The 20,019-nt window shown below is 39.0% G+C and overlaps 1 protein-coding gene across 1 annotated transcript in view; it reads left to right on the top strand.

The window, feature by feature from the left end:
- Window positions 1-20,019, top strand: part of gk5 (glycerol kinase 5) — a 135,855-nt gene that overhangs the window by 94,119 nt on the left and 21,717 nt on the right. Inside the window, exon 11 of the mRNA XM_039760358.1 lies at window positions 14,374-14,478. Coding sequence (XP_039616292.1) covers window positions 14,374-14,478 — 105 coding nt within the window. The remainder of the gene's footprint in view (window positions 1-14,373; window positions 14,479-20,019) is intronic.

The raw sequence follows: 20,019 nt of genomic DNA, 5'->3' as shown, positions 1-20,019 counted from the left end.
GTGATGTTAGGGAAGTAAGTATTATGTAAGGCTTCTGTTATTTGGATTAATTTTAAGGTTTTAGTTGTTGTGCACTATATCCTGTAGTGGCAGCCTATGTGAAGTTAAATACTAGTTATCTGCAAATTTTTTTTTTTTTTTTCTTCGAATGTGCAATATTTAGATATTTTGTGTAATATTTACTGTAGATTATATTTCTGTTATATTTAGTGATCACTTTTTTGATAATCATACTGCTGGATATCAGTAAATATTGTTCTGTTGATTACAGATTGTGCAGTATTTAGATTCTGCTCCCGAGCCACAAGTCACAGCTTTTGTGATATTTATTCTTTCTATGAATGTTCTGCGTCAAGTAAAAAAAAAATGTAATAAATATGTCATCCTTGCATTAGAATATAAACAGTTAATATGGTAATGCTCCCATCATGCTTTAAATCTATTACACAGTGAATATTCAACTGAAGTTTGACTTTAAACAATTATATAGCAAATCAAATTGCAATATCTGTCAGGAAAATCTCAACTAGATATTTTAGCCAAATCAGTCAGCCCTAGTGCCAATATCTGTTTATTGTTACATGTGTTGTTATTAAATTATATTCATCACATTTAGACCTACAGGGAGCTCTCCAGGTTTTGCATATTGCTTATTAGGTGAATTATCTGACATGTTGCTGTAACAGATTCTTATAGAAATTTACTATATACAGTGGAACCTTGGTTCACGAACGTCTTGGAACACGTACAAATCGGGTTACGACCAAAAAGTTTGCCAAAATTTTGCATTTGTTCACGACCACACACTTGTTATACGAACAAGCCAGTTTCCCTTTCAGTTTGTGCATGCCAATGATTTCCGCACGTGTTCAGTCTCTACCTGTACTGTACATTATTCTCGGTGCATCACACAGAGGGACTTTCCCTCAAAACTGTAACCATCTCTCAACCCAGCTTCCTCCTGTGGTATAGCGGGTCCACACTTCCCATCAAAAAGGCCAGTTTTAACAAATAACTAAATAATTAAAGCCGGTGCAGGAGAGAGAGAGCGCGCAGGCTCACATGCAGCTGAGAGAGAGCGTGCAGGCTTGCGTGCAGCTAAGAGTGAGCGAGTCTGCGTGTGCAGCTTACCAGGGAGCCTGAGTGTTTGTCTCAGTGTTATTCAATGTTTTTACATTAGTTTACTATTACACTGTGTATTCTATGGTATAAGTAACTATTTTTGTGCTTAAAAAATCTTTAAAGAAAATATATTTACATATAGTTCGTACGGTCTGGAACTGATTAATTGTATTTACATACAATCCTATGGGGGAAATTATTTCTGGTCATGACAAAAATCAGGTTACAACCAGAGTTTTGGAACAAATTATGGTTGTGAACCAAGGTTCCACTGTACATGGAAAAACTTTTTAATCTGTATTTGTAATTCATGTTATTAACACACTAAGAATTCCTTCAAAAAATACACATTTAAAGTTTGCAAATGAGTAGATGACATATAGTCCGCATTAGGAAATATCAATAATAAATATAAAATTAAGAGTATATGTGTGCAGTGATCTTACTGCTTACAAAGGGAATCTCAAAAAAAAAAAAAAAAAAAGTGAAAACATTTTTGAAATTAAATGACCATTTGCTAACTTATTGAGGATTAAACTAACAATGGGCATTAGAGCATACTATCTATTTAATTCCTGCATTTTCTATTATGCTAGAATCCTTGAACTATTACATTATCATGAGAAAATTGAGTTTTGTCACAGGTAGTAAAATTGTAAGTGTTAAGTTGACAGGTACAGTAAGAATATACTATTTGACAACTATAAAGAACTAGCCATGTGTGCCCAAGTACGTTGAGCGTGTTAAAGTTGTCTGTGAAGGGCTCCCTGTTTAAACGCGGCTGCCAGTCGTGAACTGGGCCCTTCGTCGCACAGCATTATGATTTTTTTATAAGGGAAACAAAATTACAAAAGAAAACCCTTGGACATAGATTAGATAGGAACGGCCTACTCGGAATCACTGTCCGAATAGTAATTATGTGGTGGTGTAGGAGCATTTCTGCTTCTGTCTGTTTACAGTCCGTCTTGTTTTCACGACGCTATCGTTTCCTCTCACGATGTTTTCTCAACCTTTCTCCAGTCTCGCAGGTTGCTTTGTGGCAATCCAAAGAGCAAGGCAATATACACGGAACAATGGTTATATAAGGGGGGCACATAGGTATCCAGGCTCTTTAAAGCATAAATAGGGATCACTTCACTGACATGTGAGCAAGCCACGGTACAACTGTGAGACGCGCAGCACTCGCCAGATACAACGTAAAAATAATAATTTCCGGAACGTGCTGTTATGTTGTCATTCCTTTTACCCACTGTCTTTCTTACATTCATATGCTACGTAGGCATGTACCTTTTATCTTCGGTAATCTCGTTCTCTAACCAGTCCTCAGGAGCTAACCAGCGTAACACTGTCCACCACCCCTTTTGTTATTCCGGCACATTGTTGACATCCGTGAGTAACAACAACGTACTAAACTGGAAGGTGGTCTACGCATGTGTGGAATTCGTGGACAAAGATCAAGATCTAAATGAAGATCTCTTTAGTTAATTTAAAGCACAACAATTTGTTTAGTTTGAATGTCTGTGTTTTGAGGTGTGACTGGAGTACTACAGTCTTCAGTAGTATAAGCCCGGAGGAGATTCTTAATGCAATGCCCATGTTTTAGCTGTCTCTCTACTGCCATCTAGTGCTTCTTCTGCTAATTCATTCACGGACAAACAAAGATCAAGATCCAAATGAAGATTATATAGAGATACTACGTTTTTAGACTTGCAAAATAGTGACTGTGGGGACATTTTTAGTGGGTAAAACAAAATTAGTAAAATGTGAGAAAAACTAAAAGTTATGGGATAAGCTCAGTGTTTTTTTAATTCAAAGTTATTTCTTCACAGACACTGTTATATATGCCTTTGCCATGCAAATTTTTCTAATGTATGCATTTTCTATCAAGATTTAAAAATACATAGACAGCCCTGGGGGGTATTTTTTTGTACGTGGATTACTCGTTTAGCCGGATGTAATTGTTGACAATATGGCATGATCCTGGATCTGTCGGTTTTTTGAAAATCTTGCTGGATGTGTTGTCATAGCAGCACATCCAAATCCTCAAACCTGCTCGGAGCAGGTTTGTTCTATGTAAACAAGGATTAGCCCACACACTTAATCAGTTTCCGTGCATGGAATTTATTCAGTCATGGCTTCGCTGTTCATGAGTGAGGGACCAATTGATATAGGTGCGCAAATTATAAGAAGAGAAATTCATATAGAGAGGGTTTCGCACAATCGGCAAGATCCTTTATTGCTCCCGGAGGAAATTCTTTTCGAAACATACCGCTTTAGCCGAGTGGGAATATTGTACCTCAAAGATTTATTAGCACCTTATATTCGAAGTCAAACTAGGCGAAGTTGGGCTCTCACAACCACACAGACAGTATGCATTGCTTTGAGGTTTTTTGCAAGCGGCACTTTTTTATATACTGTAGGTGATGTGGAAAATCTATCTAAAAGTGCAGTTTTCCAGGCAGTTCATAAAGTCTGTTTGGCTCTGAAATATTTCCTTCGGGTTTTCATAGTGTTTCCTGGACACCTGTGTGTGTAGACAATAAAAGAGGCGTTTCATGACATTGCAGGTAGGTAAAACACAGGCAAAAATATCCACAGTTCCATAAAGAATCTCACGATCAGCCTAACATTCTCATTACCCAGGATTTCCAAATATGATTGGGGCACTGGATTGTACGCAGATCCGAATAAAGGCCTCATCAGGTCCAAATGAGCCAGATTACATAAACAGAAAAGGCTTCCACAGTATTACCATGCAGGTAATGTAACTTTTTGTAAGAGTTGAAATAGCCAATAGGCATGTTGACATACAGTAAAATTGTTTGACCTACATGCTATAAATTCTCAGATGATCTGTGATGCATCCTACCTTGTAGCAAATGTGGAGGCTAAATGGCCAGAGTCTGTTCATGAATTTTTAAGGAGTCACACCTGTATTGGACATTTGAACAAGGTAATAATCTAATTATAAATCATGGTGATGTGTGTATTGTATTCACAATTTTTACATATTCCACAGGTCATCATGATGGAATCCTGCTTGGGGACAGGGGATATGCCAGTAGGCATTTTACAATGACCCCGTTTCTTAACCCCAACCCTGGGCCACAAACTCTATATATTGCAGCTCTGTCTAGGACAAGGGCACGAATTGAAATGACCTTTGGCCAGGAGAGAAGGAGAGATTTCAATGTCTAAAAAGGCTGAGGGTTGCACCTGACAGAGTATGTGACATAATTATTGCATGCTCTGTCTTACACAACATAGCGACCATCAGAAAAGAGAGAGTCCCTGAGGTTTTAGTGCAGCCTGATGATGACCTTGACCCAGTGCACCTTGATCACACCAGTGGCAGAGCTGCCAGAGACAGAATTGTGGCCCAATATTTTCAATGAAAAAGACAACAGTGGTTTCACACAAAAGTTATTTATTGTATATTATGGCTCTTCAGCCTGTAAGGAGGAGAACATAATTAAGGATACACTCACGCATACACATATACATATGGGGAAAAAGATAAGAGAATTTTGTTACCAATTGTTTTTCTAGTATTTGCATCTGCAACTTCATTTTGGTTGTCCTCAGTTCATGAAGTTCCATGTCCTGCTGTATTTTTCTAGTTTTTAGTTTTCTGTATGCGATTTTCTGTTGAAGATATTTCTTGTATAGAGCCCTCACATTTTTCTGCAAATAAATACGCAATTACAAATGCCTTTTTTCCTCTATATTGTATACACAGTATATCATTTTGAATCATTTTGTATAAAGTACAACAAATAGCTCAACCAACCTCACCATCTCCTCTTTTTGATGTGGACTTTGTTTCAAAAGGGACATGTGTGCTGGCTACAGGCTCCTGCAAAACAGTTATATCACGATTAGCACATGGGACTGATCAGAGTGAAGTTTGTTCAAACATTATTTGGAAAATTTACCTCTCCTCCTGATGAATAATCAGACAGTGTCTTCATCAAATGTTTGACCTTCGTCAATATCTCGTTGGTCAGACGCAGGTTCTTAAGATATGACATTCCCTGCAACTGACCCAACAAAAAAGAGGGCTATATGGAAAATACCTATGGCACACATTGAGGACAAATATATGCAATGACCACTGCATCCTGCCACTGGTTCTGAGGAGGAGCCTCCCCTTGGAATGCCCTCAGAAACAGGACGATGGGCATTTTGCTGGATAGACAACTCTTCTGTAGTGGTTAGGTTTGGACTTCGTGGACCTCCACCTGTTTTTTGCTTGTCTGCCTTCTTATTAGCTTTAAAATTAAAGTTTTTTATATTATATATGATTCTAATTATAATTATAATATAATTATTATATTATAATTATAACAATTCTTTAAATAGTTATATACCAATATTTACCAGTTTGAACTATATTCTTGTACTTCACTTTAACCTGTTCCCATGTTCTCCTTGTGCTCACATTTTGATCTGGAATTATGACATATTAAATAATAATTAATCTGACACATAGGAAATGAAATGCTGCATTCAGTAAGTACAATGCACACTACTTGCACGTTTATTTTGTCGGCCTCTTTTTGCCAGCCATCTTTTCTGGTTTGGGCTGCTTTTGCAGTGTTACCCCTTGTACATATAGAGAAGAGCCAAGCAAAATGACACCTTTTATTGGCTAACTAAAAAGATTCAATATGCAAGCTTTCGAGGCAACTCAGGCCCCTTCTTCAGGCAAATGTGAAGGGGCCTGAGTTGCCTCGAAAGCTGGCATATTGTAATCTTTTTAGTTAGCCAATAAAAGGTGTCATTTTGCTTGGCTCTTCTCTACATTCATAATGACTAACACGGTACAACACCCTAGTACTACCCTTGTACATATTAAATACTGAAATTCTTCATATCTTTCGAGTAAAAGGTCCTGCTCCGCTTGTGTGTAAAATGCGCCCGTTCTTTCTTCATTTTGTTGCAGCCTTTTAAAGACTTGCTGATCATGTTTTCTAGACTCATTATATATGGGCCTTTCAATCAGTGCAGGCGCGTGCAATCATCTCGGATTATTGGATCCAGCTAGACTAATCTACTACACAGTTGCATTTGAAAAAATGACTTATCCTGGATGAGTTTCACTGGCATTAACTCATCCAAGATGAGGCATCTAATCTAGGATGATTTAAGCGACATATGGAAAATACCCCCCTGGGGCCTCATGCATAACGTTGTGCGTAGAATTCGCACTATAACATGACGCAAGCACAAAAATCAAAATGTGCTTACGCACAGAAAAATCCAGATGCAGTAATCTGTGTGTACTTCCACATTGTTCCACTGCATAAATCCCGGTCAGCGTGAAAAGTAACGCACGTGCACGTACCTGCTGTCCTGCCCTATTTCCTCACAGAATTATGTCTCATTGAATATGCAGATCAATATAAATAGCCCATAAGCTCAGCCTACTGTGAAAAGACAATGGGAAAAGCACGGGGGGAAATATAAGATTTTCAGCGAATACCAAGTGGAGGCAAAGGAAAAACATACTATTTGTTGATTTAAACTGTGGTATAATCAACAAAAGAAAGTTGATCGAGTGATATAGCGTGTTGGAGAAACTTGAAAGCTCAAGTTCACAAAGTTGCACAGTGCACGAAATAAGAAAGAAGTTGTCAGATATCAAAGTCGCTGTGAAAAGGCGAGTCATAGCTCACCATCTGAGTGTCATATGAAAGTTTATTAGGGTACAGAGAAAAAAAAAGAGGCACACAGTGTGGGAAAAGCATGAAATGTCAAGTTCAATCTCGAAATTTTCACTTTAATCACGTAGTTTATTTTGTCATTAAAGTAGAACATCATAAACTTCATCTTAAAATCATTTTATTAACCAGTTTCTCAAATCACATCGTAATTAAAATAGCACATTAAATGCTTTGTTTTGTATATGTTCTTCTATTTGCTCTATGTGTGTGAATCACTGTGTGCTTCTAAAACTGGTACTCTTCCTCCGACAGGACACAGAATCCATTACATTCGTGATATTAAAGCTCTCTGAATAATTAAAATACTGAGATCTATACGTGATATCATTTTCATGATGATAGGAGTTAAAGCACGTTATTAAACATGGGTTTCATGGTGGCGCAGTGATTGTGCGCGACCTTCGATGAAATAATTTATTGCAGCAGTACTCAGGGGCAGCTCTAGGCTTGTGGCGGCCCTGGGCAGAGAAGGAATTGGTGGCCCCTTCACCCGCCAATGTCAATATGGTATCTTATGCATGGTGGATGGTCACGTCCATTGCGGACACTGCATAGCCGCCTCATGCTCATGACACAAGCATTTAACTTTTGCCGAAATTTGCCACTGAGTTTTTATCTGTGTCGTTATTTTCTCTTTCTGTTTTATATTCCAGTATATATTGGCTTGGCGGACCTGTGCAGGGTGCACAGTTTGCAGATGCCTAAGGCCGCCCCTGCAGTATTGTCTCTTTCAAACGTACTAACCTGAAATTGCTGTCCTTCCTTTTCTTTCTCCAAGTAACCGATCGCCACACAATCAGCTCTGTAATAGACGTTAAGCCATCTGTAAGCTTATAAGGTCGATTCTTCAAAACTTTTAAGGAACATTTAAATATCTTCGTAGTACATGTTTAATTATTCTATCTTTCACGCCAGTCCCAGTGAAGCATACAGTGCGAGGCAGGAACAATCGTGAGTGGAGCGCCAGATCCTTGCTAACGTAGCCACACCGTGTCCTTTAATTATTAACAATATAGATTATTTAAATGAAGTTAAGGTTTTATCTGTATAATATAATAAACATATTTTGCTGCATTTCATCTTAAAAATGATATCTTCATCATATGTAAATACGCACTTTATAAAGTGGCTCAGGTTGTGCAATATTATAACTGTAGTGCAAATTTACAGTGAGGTGATTGTACTTATAAGTACAAACATTTCAATAAGGAGCAGTTGATGGACTGATTGAATGCTTTTAGAGCTCTTGAGATGAAACTCTTTCTGAACCGCGAGGTCCATACAGGAAAGGTTTGAAGCGTTTGCCATGTGATAAGCAGTTCAAATATGAAGCATGGCTGAGGCAGCGTGTGCTTGATGCTGTATACCAATAATTCTGTTTCCGATCAGCTGCTCCAAGTGGTGCAGTGAGAGTTATATGGAAAAAGATGACCTGCTGTGGCAACCCCTAACGGGAGCAGGTAAAAGAAGGTGCAGTGAGAGTAACAACGCTAAAGCAGTTATGGTATTTGGAATAGTTTGACCATTCTGTGGACCATTATATTGTTACTGGTTAATTACAATCAGATGCTTTAAACTAATAAACAATATGCGGTTAATTTCATTGTATTTATAAAGCCGCGTCAGAGACGTGGACCTGAAAAAGAAAGATAAACCACACAGGAACAGTAGCACTGCTTTGATGCTGTGTGCCGCTAGTCTGCAAAACTGAGCAGAGAACTTGCGTACAACATGGTATGAGGTACTATGGAAATGTGCGTGGCTTACGCCAAGTTTAGGTTTTATACATCACGATTTGAACGTGGAAACGTTCTTGTGCAACATTTCTGTGCGTACGTACCGTTTATACATGAGGCCCCTGGTGTTTTTATATTGGAATCTATTGGACACGGGGTTCCAGTGGAAAATAAGAGCATAAAAGTTTATTAAATATTTCAGTAAAAGAAAACTTACCGCATGTTTGTGACAAAAAAAGAATCTGGAAATAATCATTTTTATCACGTATTCCTAGTACTATTTTTATCAAGGAAAGGATGAGTTTCCTATTTAGTTATGTGATAGCAGTGGCCTTCATGGGTGGAATTTTCTCTTAAATATGGAATTAAATCACCACGATATAAACCCTGTGGCATGAAAAGTTACAGTTTAGTGCGATTTTATCTTTTGAGAGAAATGGGTCAGAAATGCTAGTTTCCAGGATGTGAAAATTAAATGACAAAAACAAAACTTACAGATTCCATATGGTAATCAAGATACCTTAAAGCAATGTCTGGATGTGAACAGCCGAATAGAAGACCTATGAAAAGGCACACCAGCGAGTCTGTGGCTTTTACTTTTCTGATGACTATTTACAGCCAAAGAAGCGCAACAAAAATTTACCTGATCGTCCATTGTTGAAGCCTACTGCATGTCCAAACGTTTTCCAGTTGAGTAACTGCACTGCAGCTGCAAATGAAGCAGGGTGAAAAATAAAGCCTTGGCATATTTGCAATGAATATGTTTACTTGCAAGATGCATACTGAATAGGTGCATAGATCTTATTTATGGCAACGTGCATATACCATTGTTAGCTGTACAGCTTCACGGATCTAGCATCATGGGTTTGTACTTCATTGCCGCTTCTTGTCCTTGTGAAGTTTGCATATCCTCCCCAAGTCAGAGTTATATTTTCTCCCTCTTTTACAAAGGCATGCAGCTCAGCAAATTGGTAATTCCAAATTGGCATGAGTGGGAGTTGGCCCTGCGATAGGCTAGTGCCCTTCCTTGGTGATTTCCTGTTTTTCAACCAGCGCTAACAGGAAAGGCACAAATATTCCAACCACATCAGTTTTAATGGTGTTGCACAGCACTTTTGAAGAGAAAAAAGAAATTATAGGGAACATCGCTCCTAACCCTGTATTCAATTACACTGTTTAAGAAATGAATGAATCAGTAAGCCTCATGTTACTGCAGTGACAAGTGTGAACGCGGCCCGGACACAGACAGGCGGACATGTTGTTTTCCACCACCACACGTTTATTTACAACAATATTTACAAAGTCAAAGTGCACACACGAACCCCAACACAGTCCTGGCCACACAATGCCTTCTCTTCGGGCCGTCTCCACTCTCTCTTTGCCTGCCTTGTCCTGCCTCCACCCGACTCCAGCCTCGAATGAAGGGAGACGGCCCCTTTTATATCATCCCGGATGAGCTCCAGGTGTGTCCCGACATTCCTCCCTAGACACGCCCCAGTGTGGCGGAAATGCCGGCTGTTCTCCCGGAAGCTCTCCGGGTGTCCCTTCTCTTCTTCCCCCCAGCACTTCCCGGTGTGGCGGAAGTGCTGAGGTCCAGGGTCCCCAAGGCATTGGGGCGCCCCCTGGCGGTGACCACGGGTCCCTACAGGGTTGGGCTTCCAAGCCTTCTACCCGTGGCCCCCAAAGCAACCAGGAAGGCAGCCCCCACGTGATCCAGGGTGGGCATTGACCCTCTTCTCGTTCCTGAAGGCGTCCCGGTCGGGTCGTTGCCCCTGGCATCCCTGACACAAGATAATACATCATTGATATATATTGTAGGAATTGCTATATTTACAATTAACAGTGTTCACAATGTTTAATTCAGGCATCATGCAATGCTTATGTCTCTTTTATATGCCATTTTCTATGGGACTCATAAAAGCAATGTTAATGTTTGTGATGTGCTATCTGTTGGAATGACAAAGGCATAGCAACAGGACAGACACTTAACCATTTATTAAGGTGGATAAACAAAAAATGATAGTAACTATTCAATATTTTATTAGTTGAGGAAGAACCAATTACATCTAGTTATCTTTTCAGAGCAATCTGAAAGCCTCTTGTAGATCTTTGTATACAATTTACACACCAGTTGGTAGAGAGTATTTTGTGCAGACATTGGAGACAATAAAGCTAAAGAAAAATAAAAGAGATCAACAAATAAATTTACTCTGAGGAAACCTGTCCATTTGTTCTTTCCAGCTTTGATTTACTTTTTTTCAGTTCAGTTTTGGAAAGTGAAAGAATGTGCTCAGAATTGCAGAGTTCATTATGGCAGAAAATTCATCCTCATCAGTTACACAGGCAGCAGGGTCATGTAACCAAGCAGGCTTGGCTACCTGACACATCTAGGTTTTCCAGTGGTAAAGGCAGCATTTCCCACTCCCTGCAATGGAGTCATTTGTCTTCAATGCCCAACAATTCACATTTTTCACAGGTACACCTGTACACATTAGAGGAAACTACAATCGTAAAGGTGAAAGGATGTGTCAGAAGAATACAAATACTGAGGTACAGAGGACACATCCAGTCGTCTTTAGAATGACTGAATCTCACAATATTTGTTTTTTTTTTCTTGGGAATATGATCTGTATAAGCTATTTTATGATGTATGTGTAAACCCAAGACCTGGATCAACGCTCGATATTTTCTTTGCCTGAAAATGTATACTTTCAGTAAGTTTTTCTGCAGTTATTTTTGTTGGAGAATCATGCCAATAAGATCCACGACTGCCTATATATTTTTTACAATTTACTAAAAAAGTTTAATTTTAGAACATAATTTCTTGTGCCATCTGCATATATACCATGTTTGTGAAGATGTAACTTAGCGTTTAATTGCTGAACTTATTTCTTAATTGCTGAAAAACTACACCTAAACAAATCTAAAATTTTAAAAATAATAAATTAAAAACAAAAAGTACAATCAAAAATGAAATTTAAAAGTAAAAAAAAATAGCTTAAGTTTAGAAAAAACACTTTTAAAGTGATTTTTTACTATTTCAGGTATGGTGTCATTGCTGTTTAAAGTAAAATGAATAATTATGAAGAATGTCTGTTTACTGAATTGAGTCAGATATTGCTTATATACAGGTGCTGGTCATAAAATTAGAATATCATGACAGTTATTAGTTATCAGTTGATTTATTTCAGTAATTTCATTCAAGAAGTGAAACTTGTATATTAGATTCATCCATTACACACAGACTGATGTATTTCAAATGTTTATTTCTTTTAATTTTGATGATTATAACTGACAACTAATGAAAGTCCCAAATTCAGTAGCTTGGAAAATTACAATATCAATTAAGATCAATGCAAAAAAAGGATTTTTAGAAATGCTGGCCAACTGAAAGGTATGAACATGAAAAGTATGAGCATGTACAGCACTGAATATTTAGTTGGGGCTCCTTTGGCCTGGATTACTGCAGCAATGCGGTGTGGCATGGAGTTGAGCAGTCTGTGGCACTGCTCAGGTGTTATGAGAGCCCATGTTGCTCTGATAGTGGCCTTCAGCTCTTTTGAATTGTTGGGTCTGGCGTATTGCATCTTCCTCTTCACAATACCCCATAGATTTTCTATGGGGTTAAGGTCAGGCGAGTTTGCTGGCCAATCAAGAACAGGGATACCATGGTCCTTAAACCAGGTACTGGTAGTTTTGGCACTTTGTGCAGGTGCCAGGTTCTGTTGGAAAATGAAATCTGCATCTCCATAAAGTTCGTCAGCAGCAGGAAGCATGAAGTGCTCTAAAACTTCCTGGTGGACGGCTGCGTTGACCTTGGACCTCAGAGAACACAATGGACCAACACCAGCAGATAATATGGCACCCCAAACCATCACTGACTGTGGAAACTTTACACTAGACCTCAAGCAACATGGATTCTGTGCCTCTCCTCTCTTCCTCCAGATTCTGGGACCTTGATTTCCAAAGGAAATGCAAAATTTACTTTCATCAGAGAACATAACTTTGGACCACTCAGTAGCAGTTTTGTCTTTAGCCCAGGCGAGACGCTTCTGACGCTGTCTCTTGTTCAAGAGTGGCTTGACACAAGGAATGCGAGAGCTGAAACCCATGTCTTGCATACGTCTGTGCGTGGTGGTTCTTGAAGCACTGACTCCAGCTGCAGTCCACTCTTTGTGAATCTCCCACACAGTTTTGAATGGGTTTTGTTTCCCAATCCACTCCAGGGTGTGGTTATCCCTATTGCTTGTACACTTTTTTCTACAACATCTTGTCCTTCCCTTTGCCTCTCTATTAATGTGCTTGGACACAGAGCTTTGTGAACAGCCAGCCTCTTTAGCAATGACCTTTTGTGTCTTGCCCTCCTTGTGCAAGGTGTCAATAGTCGTCTTTTGGACAACTGTCAAGTCAGCAGTCTTCCCCATGATTGTGTTGCCTAAAGAACTAGACTGAGAGACCATTTAAAGGCTTTTGCAGGTGTTTTGAGTTAATTAGCTGATTAGAGTGTAACGGCCGACCCCTTATTCCCAGCCGGCAGCTACACCTCCAAGACCTTTGGCCTGGATAATTTACTGAGAAACCTTTCCTGTCAAGCCGTACTCCTACACAGATAAACTTTCCCCACAATCGACGGTTTGAAATGCAAAGACACAGTAGGCAGAATGTAAAATTAAACAGGAATAAATGTATTAAATGAGACAAGACACGCCACAAGACAAATGCACACCCAAATATTCCTCCACCCCAACAATCCCAAAGCAAAACTGAAAATATATATACCAATCCCCTCCCTTGTCCACGTAACATATAACACACACCACACAAACGACAAATGACTAGCAAACGGAATGATCGTGAACTTGAGTCCGAACGTGAATAAATGTCCTGAATACGGATACTGATTAGCGGCAATTGTAGTGTTTGTATTTCCCGGCGTTTGGAACAACCTCACCGTGATTCCTCGGCGTGTGGCGAATGATGATTCGACCCCGGGGTCTTCAGCGGCAAGCAGGTTGAAAGGCAGTCCGGATGAATGAAAAACAAACTGGGTCCAAGCGCAATGAAATGAATCGGCAAGCAAGTTGTAGTCGTGAATGCGATATTGGTTCTCCTCTTTCTCTCTCTCTCGTGCTGGTTCTCCCTTTCGTCTCCTTCTTTTCTCCTTAAATAGTCAGTGACGGCAGTAATTGATTGATTTGACACAGGTGCTTTCCAGATTAGTGGTTGTGAACTCCTCCCATCATCCGTCCTCCTTTACGGGGACAACATTAACTGATACACATACACGCAGTCAATGGGACAATGAAACGAGACACACACAGAACTGACATTTAAACACTAACTATGTGGCACCGCTACAAGAGTGTGGCACCAGGTACCTTCAATATTGAACCTTTTCACAATATTCTAATTTTCCGAGATACTGAATTTGGGTCTTTCATTAGTTGTCAGTTATAATCATCAAAATTAAAAGAAATAAACATTTGAAATACATCAGTCTGTGTGTAATGAATGAATCTAATATACAAGTTTCACTTTTTGAATGGAATTACTGAAATAAATCAACTTTGTCATGATATTTTAATTTTATGACCAGCACCTGTAAACTAGTGAGTAGAGCCTTTTCTTTATCTTTGCTGGAATTGGCTTTAAAGTCCATAGAATCTTTCTAAATGGTAAATTAGATGCACATGGGAAGTGTGGAGCCTAATTTTTTTAAGTTCACTATACAACTACTTTGTGTTTAACACTTGAACACTTAACACTTTGCTATGGTGTAATTTGTCTAGGATTATATCCAGTCATTGGGTGGAAAATTGGACAAGAACTGGTCTACCTAGCTGAGGGCAATGCAGCTGATACTGGCACAGCAGTTAAATGGGCACAGCAACTAAGTAAGTAAATTTTAATTGTACGGCACAATTATTGATTATGGAGCTGTTTTTATATCTACAGCATTTTGAGTTGTAGATGCCTAGTATACTTTTAAAAATTAAGGAATTTCTTAATACCTTGTATGAAAGAGTAAACTAGATAATTAACCTTTTAACTGAACACATTGTTGTGTATTATGGAACAATCATTGTATATATTTAAAGCTTACAGCATAAAACCTTTAAAATACCCTGTTTAATGTAAGATCAAGATATTTTAAAAAATTGAAAATTAGAAAAAACATCCACACTGTATAACACATTTTTGACAATTCATTGTTTCTAAATTTATAAAAGAAGACTATGTCTATGTGTACGGTATATATATATATATACAGTGGTGTGAAAAACTATTTGCCCCCTTCCTGATTTCTTATTCTTTTGCATGTTTGTCACACAAAATGTTTCTGATCATCAAACACATTTAACCATTAGTCAAATATAACACAAGTAAACACAAAATGCAATTTTTAAATGATGGTTTTTAATATTTAGGGAGAAAAAAAAATCCAAATCTACATGGCCCTGTGTGAAAAAGTAATTGCCCCCTGAACCTAATAACTGGTTGGGCCACCCTTAGCAGCAATAACTGCAATCAAGCGTTTACGATAACTTGCAATGAGTCTTTTACAGCACTCTGAAGGAATTTTGGCCCACTCATCTTTGCAGAATTGTTGTAATTCAGCTTTATTTGAGGGATTTCTAGCATGAACCGCCTTTTTAAGGTCATGCCATAGCATCTCAATTGGATTCAGGTCAGGACTTTGACTAGGCCACTCCAAAGTCTTCATTTTGTTTTTCTTCAGTCATTCAGAGGTGGATTTGCTGGTGTGTTTTGGGTCATTGTCCTGTTGCAGCACCCAAGATCGCTTCAGCTTGAGTTGACGAACAGATGGCGGACATTCTCCTTCAGGATTTTTGGTAGACAGTAGAATTCATGGTTCCATCTATCACAGCAAGCCTTCCAGGTCCTGAAGCAGCAAAACAACCCCAGACCATCACACTACCACCACCATATTTTACTGTTGGTATGATGTTCTTTTTCTGAAATGCTGTGTTCCTTTTACGCCAGATGTAACGGGACATTTGCCTTCCAAAAGTTCAACTTTTGTCTCATCAGTCCACAAGGTATTTTCCCAAAAGTCTTGGCAATCATTGAGATGTTTCTTAGCAAAATTGAGACGAGCCCTAATGTTCTTTTTGCTTAACAGTGGTTTGCGTCTTGAAAATCTGCCATGCAGGCCGTTTTTGCCCAGTCTCTTTCTTATGGTGGAGTCGTGAACACTGACCTTAATTGAGGCAAGTGAGGCCTGCAGTTCTTTAGACGTTGTCCTGGGGTCTTTTGTGACCTCTCGGATGAGTCGTCTCTGTGCTCTTGGGGTAATTTTGGTCGGACGGCCACTCCTAGGAAGGTTCACCACTGTTCCATGTTTTTGCCATTTGTGGATAATGGCTCTCACTGTGGGTCGCTGGAGTCCCAAAGCTTTAGAAATGGCTTTATAACCTTTACCAGACTGATAGATCTCATTTACTTCTGTTCTCATTTGTTCCTGAATTTCTTTGGATCTTGGCATGATGTCTAGCTTTTGAGGTGCTCTTGGTCTACTTCTCTGTGTCAGGCAGCTCCTATTTAAGTGATTTCTTGATTGAAACAGGTGTGGCAGTAATCAGGCCTGGGGTGGTTACGGAAATTGAACTCAGGTGTGATACACCACAGTTAGGTTATTTTTAACAAGGGGGCAATTACTTTTTCACACAGGGCCATGTAGGTTTGGATTTTTTTTTCTCCCTAAATAATAAAAACCATCATTTAAAAACTGCATTTTGTGTTTACTTGTGTTATATTTGACTAAAGGTTAAATGTGTTTGATGATCAGAAACATTTTGTGTGACAAACATGCAAAAGAATAAGAATTCAGGAAGGGGCAAATAGTTTTTCACACCACTATATATATATATATATATATATATATATATATATATATATATATATATATATATATATATATATATACACACACACACAGTGGAACCTCGGTTCACGAACGTCTCGGTACACATATAAATCGGTTTACGACCAAAAAGTTCGCCAAATTTTTGCCTCGGTTCATGACCACACACTCGGCATACGAACAAGCCAGTTTCCCTTTCGGTTTGTGCATGCCAATGATTTCCGCACGTGTTCAGTCTCTACCGAGCGAGAGAGGCACAAACACGTGTGCGAGAGAGAGGCACACACACAGGCGCTCCAGGCTCGTGGAAGAGAGAGCGAGTGAGAGAGAGAGGCACACACACACACACACACAGAGGCAAGCGAGAGAGAGGCGCACATACACACAGGCTCTCCAGGCTCGTAGAAGAGCGAGCGAGCGAGCAAGCGACGGAGGGAGGGAGGGCCGAACACATAAGGTAGAAAAGGCTTGTTTCTGTTTTCAGTTCTGTTTACAGGTATCGGTTCATAGCGTGCATTGTGGCAATGTTACTTTTCTTGGTGGTTTATTAAATTACGGATTTTTCAAATGTTGATTTTTTTCCCCTGTGCTTAAAACTCATTAAAAAAAAATTGTTTTTAGCAAGCGGTTACTAGCACTATAGTGCAATATAGCGCAAACTATTGCAGTGTTAGTTTTCTCTGTTGTTCAAGGTTTTCTCAGTGTTATTCAATGTCTTTACATTTAGTTTACTATTACGCTGTGCATTTTATGGTATAATTAACTATATTTGTGCTTAAAAACTAAAAAAATGTATATTTGCATACAGTACGTACAGTCTGGAACGGATTAATTATATTTACATACAATAATGTGGTGGAAATTGCTTCGGTTCACGATCAAATCGGTTTATGGCCAGAGTTTTGGAACGAATTATGGTCGTGAACCGAGGTTCCACTGTATATGTATGTTTATACTAGTAAAAGGCAAAGCCCTCATTGACTGACTGACTCACTCACTCATCACTAATTCTCCAACTTCCCGTGTAGGTAGAAGGCTGAAATTTGGCAGGCTCATTCCTTACAGCTTACTTACAAAAGTTAGGCAGGTTTCATTTCGAAATTCTACGCGTAACGGTCATAACTGGAACCTACTTACGTACATATATACAGTCATAGCCTGCAGCTCGGTCGCCGTGTGAGGCGGAGCTGCATGTCTCATTGTCACGCCACCCACGTAATTGAGTTACTGCCCATATAAGGCCGTCTGTCAGCAGCAATCCAATAGACACACTGCCGCTAAATATTCACGGATGAAGGACTGTGCTTATGCAAACGAAGATGAGATGGTCAGGGATAGACTAGTGTTTGGCACAAACTCAACGAAAGTGCGAGAGAAACTTTTAAGTGCCGGGTCTTAGCTAACATTAAATAAAGCCGTGGACATCGCAAGATCGCACGACATAGCACAAGCACAGCTGAGTTGCTGTTGCGCCACGGCGTGTGGTTCGTTTATTTGACAGTATGTAGATCGGGGTATATATATATATTGAATATATATTTATTGAATAGACAAACCAGGGATGAACAAGTTCCTTTCTACTGCAGCCACAGCCGCGACACATATAAAAACCATCAATAATAACTCATAAACTTGCAATATTATTTAGGAAAATCGCAACATTTTACTCACCAAAAATTCGGATTATTTGTAAATAATATCCATCGTCCTCTCTTTCCTCAAAAACAGTTCAATTACTCTGTCTTACGGATTATCCGTGCACTTCAGTTCCATCAAAACCTAACTTTCTATTGCCATCGAAGCTAATGCTGAAAGGCGAACCCACCCTATGGTATTTCTGGCATAAGTTTCAATTCGCTTTAGGGCTGAAAATGTCCGCTCGACAGAAGCAGTGTACACAGGAATGCTCACTGCCAAATATACCAATGTGCACAGCTGCCCCATGCTCTTTCAGATTTTTCTGATGAAGAAAGTCAAGGAGATCAGTGGGAGATTTTCCTGCAAAATCATCCATGGCATACATTACAGTCAGTTCTGTTTTTAGCCGAGACAGATCAAAAAGCGCTCCATGGCTCTTATGTTAAACTGGAGAAGGCTGCATGCATGAATTTTTTCTTGTATTCCCGAAACTTCTGGGGCTCTAGGAGTGTGACAAACATCAGGTTTTCGTGGTCTTGAAATCTGGTCTGTGTCTGGCAAATAATATTGTCCAGAATTCTAACATGGAGTTGGCTGTAGTGCACGAGATGATCTTTCGCTTGGAGCGTTTGCGATGCATTCAGTGGCCTCGGAGAGTTCCTCATATCGGCTTCTATCCAATCAATGGGTTTGTATACGGTGACGTTGCCGTACGCCTGCTAAAGGGCCCTACTGACACCCAACTCAAAATCTGATTGGTTGAAGCAACAGATTAATTGACATTTATTCTGTGTTAGAGTGCCTCTACAGCAGATTGTGAAAGCCTCTCTGCTTGGCAACAAATGATGGCTGAAATGTGATTGGTTAAATGCTTTAATACGAAACTCCGCCTCCCACGGCTATCGAGCCGCAGTCTATTCTCTCTGCCTGGCAACAAATGACGGCTGAAATGTTATTGGTTAAATATTTTAATTTGAAACTCCGCCTTCCACGGCTATTGAGCTGCATTCTATTACAGTATATGGACAAAAATACGTTCCATTTATGACCATTACACGTAGAATTTCGAAATGAAGCCTGCCCAACTTTTGTAAGCAAGCTGTAAGGAATGATCCTGCCAAATTTCAGCCTTCTACCTACACGGGAAGTTGGAGAATTAGTGATGAGTAAGTGAGTGAGTCAGTCAGTTAGTGAGGGCTTTGCCTTTTATTAGTATAGATATATACATATCTATATATATATATATATATATATATATATATATATATATATATATATATATATATATATATATATATATATATATATATACTGTATATAGCAAAATCCCCGCGTTTTTGCAGCGACGAAGTACTGCTTTTAAATTTTTTTTAAGAAGAAAAGAAAACATTTTTAAACTGAGGGAAAATATACCAATAACTATCTGTTAAGGATCTCTTTGTATACCACGTTGTCAGTTGAGCACTCTGGTTGTAATATGACCAAGCTGTGCACTGAGCTTACTTTTGAGAATGCAACGTATAGTTGTCCAGGAGAAAAGTAATGTTGCCTCAAATCAATGGCAACCTTTTGTAGGGTCTGTCCCTGAGACTTATTACATGGAGTACAGAATTATTAGGCAAGTTGTATTTTTGAGGATTAATTTTAATATGGAACAAACACAGTGCTATCAGTCAATCCAAAATGTTAATAAACCTGAAACCTGAATGTTTCACAACGGAAATGTGAGTGTGAACATCATCAGGGGAATACATATGTGCGCACAATTATTAGGCAACTATTAGTGTGCAGATTTATTATGCAACTAAAGGAAAAATTAACAAATAAACATCTCTGACATTTCAAAAAAAATAAATCAATCAATCAATGACCAATATAGCCACCCTTCTTTCCAATAACAGTCATAAGCCTT

The sequence above is a fragment of the Polypterus senegalus genome, chromosome 1 (genome assembly GCF_016835505.1).
Source record: "Polypterus senegalus isolate Bchr_013 chromosome 1, ASM1683550v1, whole genome shotgun sequence".
NCBI classification, from domain to species: domain Eukaryota; kingdom Metazoa; phylum Chordata; class Cladistia; order Polypteriformes; family Polypteridae; genus Polypterus; species Polypterus senegalus.
Note: the sequence above shows the minus strand (reverse complement) of the source record. Positions and strands in the feature narration are given on the sequence as shown.